Here is a 12,542-nt window from a genome sequence, read left to right as displayed (position 1 = left end):
TATAGAATCAGGTACTTTAACAAACAGTTGCAGAGATATTGAGGTTTAAACATTCTTTGATGATGCCATTAAACTGACCATTTCAAAGCAGATCCTGGGCCCTAGGTTTACCCAGACAGTAAAAGATGGCTGAAGTCATCACCCATTTCCAACTTATTTGCGTCAAAGTCTTAGTGCATTGTAATGACTTCATTAATTTAAATTAAGACATTAAAGTTACATTAATGTTATTAATGTTGTGCCATAATCTTCTTTGCCTATTACAGACAGACACACGACAGACATATATAATTTCTGTATTATATTAACAATGTTTTTTAACATTTTTTGGACATTCTTGTCTACAATTTCTTTCTTTTACCAGATTAGGAATAGCACATAATTAAGTTTGCTTTTAAACTTTCTTATGCTTTTTAAAACATTTATAGTGTTAAACTACATAATGAAGAAAATAAAGATTGAAGATTTTTACCAGAATGATCAAATGAGAAACATTGATCAAGATCTTGTTGCTAATGTTGTGCAAATGATAGAAAATGATTTCTCAGTCCCATTTATTGCTAGATACAGAAAAAATGAGACTGGAGGAATGGATGCAGAAAAAATAAGGCAAATTCAACAATCCTATGATTACTACAAGTAAGTTGATCTTGGTTGTTGTTTCTTTACAATTTTTGAAGGAAGGAATGTTTACAATGTTATATACAATATATAATGTTTTTTGTGTTTGGGATCATCATGTCCTAGTTTTCTATTATTGTACTATTTTTTGTGATTATAACTATAATCTATAAAAAAAGGATTGAATAAAAAAATCTCCAATTTTAATTTTTCAGAGCTGCAAAGTTCACAAGTGAAAATAATCAAACATTTAACAATGCAGTAAAAAAATTAAATGTTGTAACTTCAATAAACTATGGGAATTGACTCTCTTCACCTAAAAGTTACTTTAGTTAAACTTGTAATTACAAATCCAATTAATTGCTATCCAATGTGAGAATTTGATGGGTGTGAAAATTCTTTAACAAATTGTAAAAACTGCAATTCAATAAATTATTTTTTAAGCATTTTATATATAGATAAATAGTTCAAAATCTGCAATTAAGTACAGATGAACACAAAAGCAGATTAAATTTTGATGCAACTTTACTTTTGCCCTTCTGCCCCAGGAACTGTTACATCTCTGCAATTTCTTACTCAATTATCCTCCTACATTCTCTCCAAGTGTCCAAACCAACTTAATCTTCTTATCTGAATAACATCTTTAATAACATAACATATTTAATGCTTAATGTGTCAAAAGTAGAAGAAAAAAGTAAAAAAGAAATTGCCCAATGATGTAAGAGCAAGAATGCCTGTTGTCCAAAATACAGTCACTTGTTACAACGTTGATAGAATACCATCAAAGTTTGTAGTTGATACTTTTTACTTAGGCCCAAAAAATGCTGTACTTAAAAAAATCAACCAACGTGATGTATTGGCAGGATTGGATGGTTCCACTAACTTTTGCATCGAACAGAAACTAAATGACAGCCTCATTACTGTATCAATAACTGTAATAAACAAAAAACACCATGTAATATACAAACAAAAAGATATCTGTGAGTGAAAACAAATTATCTGTGCCGTTTGATAAAGGTGAGTAATATTTCAGATGTAACTACAAAGTTACTATGAATTAAAAAGATAGAAAGAAGATAAGTGAATCATTGTCTCTCCAACTAAAACCTACTGGTAGTTAACCTTCACATATGGCCTTGCTAAATTACACAAGTCTGACATGCCAGTAAGACCAGTTTTATGAATGTCTTGATCAACATACTACAAAATCACCAACCAAGTTGCAAAATGGCTCTGTGAATACAATATAAATTCTTCTACAAAATGGATTGAAATTGGACTCTGAATCAGATGAAGATGAGGAAATAATCAGTTTTAATGTTACATCACTGTACAGAAATTTTGCAATGAATGAAAGTGATAAATGACTGGAAAATGACAACCCATGATTTACTAACTTGAGTAAAAGAGCATTCAAGAGCACCAAGTCCTGTGGGTAGTCTAAATTGTGTAATAGGTTGCTTAAAAATAATGGCATTATATTGGTACCATCTTGTAGATCCTCTCATCATTTAATGGTGTTAGAAGCATTATGTATTTGCCAATTTAAACTGCAGTTAAATATTTTATATTATGGTTTACCCTTTTCCTCTTTAAACTTTTTTTCTGCTGTGACTGTTTATATATCTGATTGTATCATTATATATTTAATATTTTGCATAACATATTTTAGATCCGTGGACATGAAATTAGTGAAAAATAGGGTAAAGATTGTATCCACAAGCTATAGCCTTTTGTATCTAATTACCACACACTAAACTTGTTGAAGTTAACCTGTCATTGTTCACAGCAGAATTTGGATCAAAAATATTTTAAACGATACTAATCTTTGCTGACGTCAGCACACCCTAATTTCCCAACCTTTCAGACCTTTAGGTCTCCTTTTAGAGTACTGACCAAGTGATGCTGTTTCACCATTTTAAGAAATTGCCAAATAACAGCCATTTTCACAAGTGTTATGTCCAAGAAGGTTGTAGTTTTCCAAAATATATATTGTTGAACTATTAAAATACTTTTAAATCACTTGTTTCTTCAGGAAAGTCCAAAACAAAGCTTCATCTGTCATTAAAAAGCTTGGATCTGAAGCATCTCAAGAATTAAAATACAGCATAGAGAAGGCAAAATCACTAGATGAGATACAAGATTTGGTAATAAGAACACTATTAATTGCATTTAGATTTCAAATATTTTTTTTTATTTACCAATATTTTAACTGAGTTCTTGCCTGGAAGTTAAATTTTACATAAAATTTGCCACTTGATTAAAATTTTCGATTTCTTAGAAACAGTGACTATTTTTTTTTTTTTTTTAAATTTAATTTAATATTAATCTTTATGTTTTAACAAAATGTTTACTTGGATGCTGTCAAATCTATGTTAAAATGTCTTTTAAAGGTTGTTCCTATAAACAAAATAATCTTTCTAAACAACAACAAAAGGCACACATGCTTAAACTTTCTAGATTTCAATTTACAACCTGTATGGTTAATTTTTAAAGATTTTTTTAAATTAAAAACAACACAGTTTTTGCACTTATCACTTGCATGACTAGTTTACATAAAAAAATAATAAAAAACTTAAAAATAAAACTTTTTTGTTTTATTAAGATTTAAGCAAAGGGCATGACACACACAGAGTTATCCCTATACCTCTGTCCGTGTCATGTTCACAAAAATTTTTGGTATATACAATAGAAAATTGTAAATCAAAGTATCCTTTGATGGAAATTTTTAACCAGTTAAGTTTTGATTTCTATCATAATCGAAATGTGAGGATTTCAGAGTGCCAACCCTAAGAAATTTCTCTATGTATGCAATACCTATAGTAGGAAAAAACATGCAAATGTTTTAATATATTTTTCATAAAAGTAGCTTTACAGTATTGTGCCAAACAATTTTATTTTATTTTTTACTACTAGTACGCACCTTTTAAAAAAGGTGGAAAAGGAACATTAGCTGAGCGAGCTCGGAAACTTGGCTTAGAATCAGTTTCCAATGAGTTGTCAAGATGTCCAAATGATGATATTTGCCTGAGAAGATATGTGAATAAAAACATTGAAGGTTTGAATTAAAATATAAATATTGTTTTTCAATGTTCTTTAGCTGAGTGGCTCTCTTCTTTCCCTTGTATTCACTTTTTTAAGATTTGTACATTTTAACCGGGACAAATGTTGCCAAAAAGGCTTTCCCTTTTAGAGAAGAACAAAATCTTTTTTTTTAATTCCCTTGACCTAATTTTCCAACTAATTTACATCAAGGTTCTCATACAAAAAAGGGTAAATGGTTTTGAGATACAGTATTATAGAATCTAGCTACAGAAAATTCTGCATTTACATACATTGCCATTGAGAAACATAATGCCTAAAAATTTATTTTGTTGATTGAAACACTTAATCCCACAGTCAAGTATGAAAAAAGTAAATATTGTATTTTTTTGTTTGTCAAAATATCACAAAACTTGTTCTAGGGTTATCTAGTGAAAATGAAGTGATAGTTGGAGCACAACACATCATAGCAGATATGGTCTCTAAAGATCCATTAGTCCAGAAGAAAATAAAAGAAGATATGTATGTACAGAAACTTTTTTTTCTTTATTTTGATATGGTAAATGTAAAGTAATTAGCATATTTCAAACATTCAGAAGAAATGTGTGTTTAGTTTTGTCTGCGTTCGTTGTGGTTTTAGTTGTGGCGGTTGGGTAAAAAAAGTAGTGCTTTTTGACTATACCAGTGTATTCATAAATTTAAAATGATGATTTTAAGCAGCAGAATCATTCATGTTGAAATGGCCACCATATCACAGTGTAGCTGCTAAGCCTGGTATCTATTTTTTATATTTATGAATTAGAGAAAAAAAACACTTTTTATAGTTAGGCAGACAGATAAAAGAAAAGAAAAAGTAAAAGGTGAAAAATGTCAACCACAGGGTTTGAAACTGGACCTCTCTGCTTTCTAAGCAGGAATAGCCATTTGGCCAGCAACTGCTTTACATGGACATGCTAAATATCGAAGTATTAAAGTGTTGGTTTTCTTTCTTTGAACATATATTATTCATTTTTTTGAAATTGGTTAAGCACAGAATTATTATTGGAACTTATATCAAAATTAAGTTAAATTATACTCAAACGTAGCTGATACTTGCATGTTTCTTTATCTTATCAAGCTTTTTTTATCTATTTTTGGAGAACTTTCTTTAGCGAAATGCAGCTAAAAAATTCAGCAAGTAAATTTTGATTAGTTTTCACAGCAACACGGTTTTGCTTCTGATTATAAACTATGTTAAAGATCCGCCCCTACATGTTGGATTTGATTGTTTACATTTTTAAACACAAGAAACAAAAAAACTAGATTTTTATTTTCACATTTTTGATAAAATTGGCCCAGTTTCAAGTCGTTACACATAATTCTCACGCCCGTCAGCAATAGTTCCAAAATTGGTAAATCCAGCCTGCTGCAATCTACTAAACAAGGCCTTACCTGCAGATCTTCAGGACCAAAATTTGTGGAAGATTTTTATTGTGGTTTAAGCAAATTTTGCGCAAACTTCCAAACATTCACCTTGCATTTACCTGTTGAAATTCTACACGAGATGGATATTAAAGCGAAATACGCACCCATGAATGTTCCTTTTCCATGGCAATCTAAAACTGATATATTAGGCTACTAGAACTACTATCTAATCAAAATCACAGCTGACACCAGAACCATTAAAAAATTATGCAGCAAAGTAACCAAAGAAGGGCGTTCACCAAGCGCCTATTGTATGTTTGATGCTGCGTCTAAATCTAGTCCCCCATCTTCGTGGTTTGGTTCACCCAGCGCCTATTGTATGCTTTATGTTGTGCAAAATTTTGATCCGTGTTTTAATGTTTTAATTGCTGCAATCCTGTCATGTTTCAGTCTATTCATCAACTCCTAGGAATGTGTCATGTTTCAGCCTACTTCATCCACCCCTAGGAATATGTTTTAGGAAAACACCTATAAACTTTCCATGATATTTTAAGTTGCAAACTGACAATTAATTTCCAATACTCTACTATCTTGTAGTGATTCGAATGTGTGATCAAACTGTATGATTTTTTTCTGTTTATGTTGCAGTGGTAAGGAAAATGTTATGATCCATTGTAAAGCTTCTCCCAAGGGCAAAGAATTGGATAAAAATAGTCAAAAGTTCTTGCTATATTATGATTTTCAATCCCGTGTTAATCGCCTCACTTCATACCAGGTAAGCACTATATAGTGATAAGAGTGATTTTTTATACAAGCTAAACATTTTTTTATTACATATTGCATGTAATTTAGTTGTGTTGGTAAACTTTTAGCCGTTTGAATACTTTTCCGACCCATATGTAAGCTATAATTGACAACGGTTACTTCAGACTCTATAATAAATGTCTCACAGGGTTAGTTGGTCGAGGAAAGTATACACAGGATACATTCTAGTTTTTCTGCTGCTGTAATTTCTTGACCATTTTGGTTATAACAGATACCAGATTAACTGAAATGTTTATAAAAAATGTGACCGTACAATGCATTTGAAGATTCCTATAATTCAATTGTCCAAGTTCAATATAAAAAAAATTATCTAAAATTTGATGCAGTTTGTTCTATCGTAAACACTGGTCAATTGTTTTCATTTTTGTTGCATTATACATTAGGTGTTAGCAATAAACAGAGCAGAACAAATGAAAATTTTATCTGTCAAATTAGTGATTAATGATCACAAACGTGATCACTTCCTGGATACCATAAAAAATCTTTGGCTGTTAAGATACAACAAACTTACAGGTTTGCTGAAGTTTTTCTCTTAATGTGTATATAGTTATCCTTTACTGTATCGTTTTGTTGCAATTGTTGAATCTTATTGTTGTTTGCAAGGACTGAACCCATGTCGTCCTGAATTGTAGATTTTTATGACAATTTTTGTTTTTAGATTTGCCTTGAAAATAAATCTGTTTCTGCCTCACAAACAATTTTCCACAATAATGAAAGAAAATAAAGGCAATATTTTTACCACACAAAGATATCCCTTTTTTTAGCTCAGAATAAAAACATATTGTGCAATGCCATAGAAGATTCGTTTAAAAGATTAATAGAGAAAACATATTTACGAAGAATGAGGTGCAATTTTTGTTTATCGTTTTGAACTATACAGTAAATTTTAGTTTTTAAGAAGAGTTCATATTACAATTTTGTGAAGAATAATGCGGATGATAAAAAAACTGGCAATCCATGTAAGAATAGCGTGGGGTTGGAATTTGGTTGTTTTTTTTTTGTTTTTACTATCCTACTTTTTACCCCAATTCTGTAGGAAAGTAGAGACTTTACAACTCTAAGTTATTTTAAAAAGTTTTGTAAAAGGTCCAGTTTTCTATTCTTTGTTGTTTGATGCTTAAAAGTTACCACTGTCAATACGCTCATTTACAGCAGCAGTCTGCACGTATATCTCTAGTCCAGTCCGAGCAAATTCAGCACAATATCAATAGGTCACCTTCGTATCTTCGATAACAGTTCTTAACCATTAATGAACTATCCTGTTTTATTGCGTTGATTTATAATAGCCTCTGCTTGTTTCTTGCTCATCTCACTTCCTCTTCTGTAGCAAGAGAAGACTTATTTTCAAAGTTTAATGTATCAAGTGTGATCGTCTAGTTAAAGGCAACTTCGTTTTATTTTAATTTTTGTACATTTTATAAACGTGTTTAAGTCTTCTTGCATTAAATCTTAGGATCCAATTAACAAAGGATGCTGAAAGAGAAGCCACTGAGATTTTTTCAACTAACTTGAAACATCTACTGCTAGTAGCTCCAGTAAAAAACAAGAAGATTTTAAGTATCGATCCAGGCTTCAAAAATGGTTGCAAAATTGCAGTGTTGGATGAGAACGGTAAAAACAAGTGTGTTGTTTTTTCGACAGGTTATGTGTTATTAAGAGTGTTAAACTTTTTGCTTATCTTGCTCAATTTGTACAAGGTTGTAAAAATTAGTTGTAATGTTTTGACATCATGTAGCAATTTTTTCACCAGTAGCTATTTTTTGATTGCTTTCTGGTAAAAGTCAGGCAGAATTGGGAGAAATCTTATGAAAGAATTCATGTTAGCCTTGGACTTATTCTGCAATCTTAAAAACATTTTTGAAACATAAATACCATTTTCTGTAATTTAAGGACAGTTGCTGGAAACGAGCGTTATATATCCATTTCAGCAAAGTAAAAAGATGTCTTCAAAAAACACATTAATTTCTATGACAAGAAAACATAGGTATAAATTACGTTTTTGCATGCATGAACACTTAAGTAGTAAATCTTACTGTATCTTGGTTAATTTAAATTTTACAGAGCTCCCTTATTTTTATTTTTATGCTATAATTTATATGTTTCTTCTTCTTTTTAGTATCACCTTAATAGCTATTGGCAATGGCACTGCATGCCGAGAAATAGAAAATGTTATATCTGATATGATAAAAGATGGCTGTTTTACTCCATTGAATGTATCTTATAGGTACAAGAAGTAAATGTTACAAGTGCACATTTATTTAACTCCACAAATGTTAACTACATTTAAATGCACCACTCACCCTCCTTTTTTAGTATTGTTGATGAATCTGGTGCCTCAATATATAGTGTCACAAAAGAAGCCAAAATTGAGTTTCCTGAATTAGATCCAAACTTAATAAGTGCAGGTATGTAAGATAGCGTTTCCATGTGATTCATGTTAACAATATTTTCTACTTAAATTAAAAGGAAAAGCTTGTTTCTTTTGTTTTAGTTTCAATTGGTAGAAGGTTACAAGATCCCTTGTTAGAGATTGTGAAAATAGAACCAAGACATATCGGCGTTGGTATGTATCAGGTATATATTCTTGTAAATCAGTAACTTCAAGAAATCCAAAAATCCTCAAATAAGATTGTTTCGGTCACTGCAGGGAAGAAAAACTAGAGTTCCTCTTCATTTTTACATACTTATAACTGATTGATTTCAGCATGATGTTGACCAATCAATGTTAAAAGCGTCAGTGGAAGATGTAATAGAGGATTGTGTCAGTTTTGTTGGAGTTGATTTAAATGCTTGTTCAGTTGATATGCTAAGGTAAGAATATTTTGGGGGGATAGTTTTAAATTATTTTTCAGGAAGGGAAATAATTTGTTTAATATGCTAGTCTGTTGTTGTCTCACTATAATGATAGCTTTTTACTGCTTTTAAGTACGATTCAATTGAAAAAATGTACTGTCATTTGTGAGCACCAGGTTTTCTGTATTACAAATATATGACCGGTGGTGTGGTTTCTGAGGTTTCTGAAGTTTCACCTCGAATAGTAACACTTCAGGGTTTTTAAACGGATATAGATAGAGGAGTCATTAAGATATTACCTGGCCATGAATTTGAAAACCTTTTCCTTCTATAACAGAAGAGTGAGTGGAATTAACAAGAAACAAGCAGAGGCTATTGTAAATCATCGTAACAAGACTGGATATTTCATCAATCGTAAAGAATTGTTGTCGATAAAAGGAATAGGGAAGTTGACATATCGAAATTGCGCTGGGTTTGTTCGGATTGTAAAAGCGATAAATTCTGACCAATCACATTCTGAGGTTAAGGTGCGTGTTTTGTTTTGTGATGTCATATTGTTAAATTTTTTGGTGTTATATTTTTACTATTGTCATAAATTTCATTTTTACATGGTCAGGTGTTAGTGATACGTAGTGGTATTGTTAGCTGCCAAAAGTTGGCCAGTAAATGAAAGAGCGTTCGCTTTCAGTGTGAAAGGTCTTGGGTTCAAACCCCGGCCGATTCATGCCATAGACTATAAAAGTGTAAATCTATCCTTTCTGCTTAGCGTTCAGCATGAGAATAGGATTGATATCTTAGGCGGTTGTCTAGTTTGCGGTTTCTGTGCTTGCACGACATTCGTAGCTCAAATGGGAGCTTTAAATGCGCTAGGACCCCCTTCGCAGGACTCCGTTGATAGCAGTAGCAATAGGAACTGAAGAGGCTATCCTGGGTAAATAATCTCAATAAATAAATAAAATAAAATTGAACACAGTAAGGAGTAGGCGGTTATGACGCTTACATATAACGCTTTAAATCACAAATACGATACCTATAACCTGATTATAAAGCACAGGTTCGTGGAATATACATGTTGTGGTACATTTTATAACGTAGGTAAAGGAAATTAAATATATGCTTATAAAGGATTATTGTACTTCATGACATTTAAATGTTGGGTGTGTATCCGTGGGCGCTTAAAAGATCTTGGCGCTAATTCGAGTTATTATACTACCTGAAAATTCTGATATTAGTCAGGATGAAAACAGGAAAATAAAAATGAGCAAACAACTTTGTGCAACGAATATTATGTTACCAGCATCGAAGTGCAACACATTCCTCATTTGGAATGTAAAATAAGTGATTTGTGGAAGTGTTTTTTCATGAAAGACTTTTCTCAATTGTTCTTGGAAAACTCTTTCTTTTTTGCACAAGCTATTGTAAAAATTAAGGAATAAATATTAAGCAGCTCCATATTTCTACATCTTTATTTCTTCACATCATTGTTTTGTTGCTTTTATTTTTTTACTTTTAGCTTGAGGAGATAGAGAAGTCGAAGAAACGCAAATTAAAAGCGTCATCAAAATTAGAACCTCCAAGAAAAATGCACAAAGCTGAAAAATCACAAAATATTTTTCCAGATCCTTTGGATCAAACTTGGATTCACCCCGAATCCTACGATGTTGCGAAAAGGTTATAGTTTTACTTTTTTTGCCCAATCTTTGTTTTAAAACAAAAAGCGGGGTAAATATGGAGTAGCTATATTTCTTTTTAGACACCCTGTCTTGTCTTTTCCTTACATGGAGAAAATCATATATTTCCTCAAAACTTGCATTAAAATTTTAGCTACCTTTTTTCTTCTTTCTTTTAAAAACTTCTTCACTTCAATATCAATGTTTATTGTGTCACACATTTCGTGTCTTAACCTTTTAGAGTTCTTCAATATTTCGATGTCACTGACGATATGATTGGTACAAATGAAATTAAGGAGAAAATCCAAAACAAAATGGAAGGAAAGGTCGATATGCAATTTGAATGTATGCTGTGTTGTTTTTATATTATTGTTCAACTTTTTGCTTGTCCCATCTATATGTTTCTTAATTTAAATTTAGTTTCTTTAAAAACTATTTCTTTAAAAACTGTAACAGATTTTATAAAAAGAACAACTCGATATAAAGGTGGATTTTCACGAAGCGAATTGAGCAGAGAATTCGACGGCGAATTGTATCTGAGCATGCGCAGTTCGATGCAAAATCAAAACAAACAAAACTGCGCATGCTCAGATACAATTCGCCGTCGAATTCGCCGTTCAATTCGTTTCGTGAAAATCCCCCTTAACAGCGTGCTATTGTTGTTTAGCGCTAGCCGAAAAACTGGAAACAGATGTTGAAACTTTGAAGCTGATAGTTGACGGCATTCAGCAACCGATTAATTACGATCTAAGAACAGGTAGCTAGTTCAAAATTAAAATATAGATGGATTTTTTATATTTATAATTTAAAAAAAGGGCGCGCCCTACAATCAAACTTATTACCAATGCTTCGTAGTGTAGTCCCAAGCTGAGAAATGAGATTGGAGGTTTCATTGATTTAGAAATAAATTGGTCAAGGGAAGGACATTTTTTGAGTTTTACATTTAAAAGAGTTTTATTATTCAAACATGACTAAATTAGGGCTGTTATCATGAGATCAAAACATCTTCATAGTTTATTAACTTTACAGACTAAAAGTTTAATAGCATCCATATTTGCTACAGCATCTTCGATATGTTTTATTAGTACCAAAAGTTGGAGACACGTTTGCAATAATCTTGACGCTTAACTAAGCAAGTTACCATTGTGAAACCTGAATTTGTATTCCTAAGCATTCCTAGGTATTCCTTCATTGCTAGATGCTATCATTGTGCATAAACAGACTTTTTCATACTAAATGTATGTGTTGTTAAAGACCTTTAAATTACAACACTGGAGAATTTCGTTCGGTATTGCAACCATTCTTTAATTATTCATCACGTCATTGCTTTGTTTAGAGTTGGAGAAACCAGTCTTCAGAAAAGGACAGACCTCAATACATCAACTACAACAAGAACAAACACTTACTGGGGTTGTTCGTAATAACGTCGCATTTGGTGCTTTTGTTGACATTGGACTCGATAAAGACGGGCTGATTCACAAAAGTAAAATATTGAATGGTGTTACACTTGGTCCAGGTGATCGAGTCGAATGCGTCGTGACTAGTATAGACATCAACAGACAAAGAGTGGGTCTGCGTTTAGTTAAAAAAGTATCGAAAAACATTATATTGAAGTAATATACATGTGTAACAAGCGAGGATAAACAAAGGTTGTTATTTATTTGCTGGTAACATTTTGTTGTGGTTGGCAAATTTTTTTAAATGAATTTTTTTGTACTCTCAACGAAAATGAAATCTGCTGAATAATTGGGGAATTTTTGTTTTGTTTAATTACTAACTTGGCAAAATAGTTTTTTGCTTCATTAATTTTACAAATAAAAAACACCAACATATCCTTTCCATTTATTTCAGACGCTATAGTTACTACTAAAAAAGATATTTTTTATCATTTATATTTTATATTTATCTATAAATATTTTGATAATCATAATAATATTTTGTTGAGTTTTTTTATTTTGTGGTCAAGTCAAGACAAAATGTTATATACTGTTAGTAGTTTCAATATTTTGATGTTTTGATATTTTGTAATTGAACAATTTGGTATTTAAGTCAGTTAAATGTTGGTGGGTGTTTTTTAGTTATAAAAAAGATGCAAAAAGTGAACACCAATTCGCCTATTTCTTTTTTTCCTTAAGAATTCTTACTTATTAATGTCATGTTTTTGTTTCGTGTCTATTTTCCTACTTT

The 12,542-nt window shown here is 31.4% G+C and overlaps 1 protein-coding gene across 2 annotated transcripts; it reads left to right on the top strand.

The window, feature by feature from the left end:
• Nucleotides 1-417: 417 nt before the first annotated feature.
• Nucleotides 418-12,464, top strand: LOC130654921 (S1 RNA-binding domain-containing protein 1-like). Of its 2 annotated transcripts, XM_057457575.1 has the most exons (18): nucleotides 418-639; nucleotides 2,657-2,768; nucleotides 3,538-3,679; nucleotides 4,086-4,185; nucleotides 5,716-5,842; nucleotides 6,276-6,405; nucleotides 6,657-6,738; nucleotides 7,346-7,503; nucleotides 7,783-7,876; nucleotides 8,009-8,116; nucleotides 8,206-8,297; nucleotides 8,384-8,466; nucleotides 8,597-8,703; nucleotides 9,023-9,212; nucleotides 10,199-10,356; nucleotides 10,597-10,700; nucleotides 11,023-11,112; nucleotides 11,692-12,464. In XM_057457575.1, the coding sequence occupies exons 1-18, from the start codon at nucleotides 443-445 to the stop codon at nucleotides 11,970-11,972; spliced, it is 2,355 nt and encodes a 784-aa protein (XP_057313558.1). In that variant the 5' UTR covers nucleotides 418-442; the 3' UTR covers nucleotides 11,973-12,464. The 2 variants fall into 2 exon arrangements, with proteins under 2 accessions (XP_057313558.1, XP_057313559.1); XM_057457576.1 differs by lacking the exon at nucleotides 7,783-7,876 and having other exon boundaries at nucleotides 7,346-7,513.
• Nucleotides 12,465-12,542: the final 78 nt, after the last annotated feature.

The sequence above is a fragment of the Hydractinia symbiolongicarpus genome, chromosome 8, assembly GCF_029227915.1.
Source record: "Hydractinia symbiolongicarpus strain clone_291-10 chromosome 8, HSymV2.1, whole genome shotgun sequence".
Taxonomy (NCBI): domain Eukaryota; kingdom Metazoa; phylum Cnidaria; class Hydrozoa; order Anthoathecata; family Hydractiniidae; genus Hydractinia; species Hydractinia symbiolongicarpus.
This window is presented reverse-complemented; position numbering and strand designations above follow the sequence as displayed.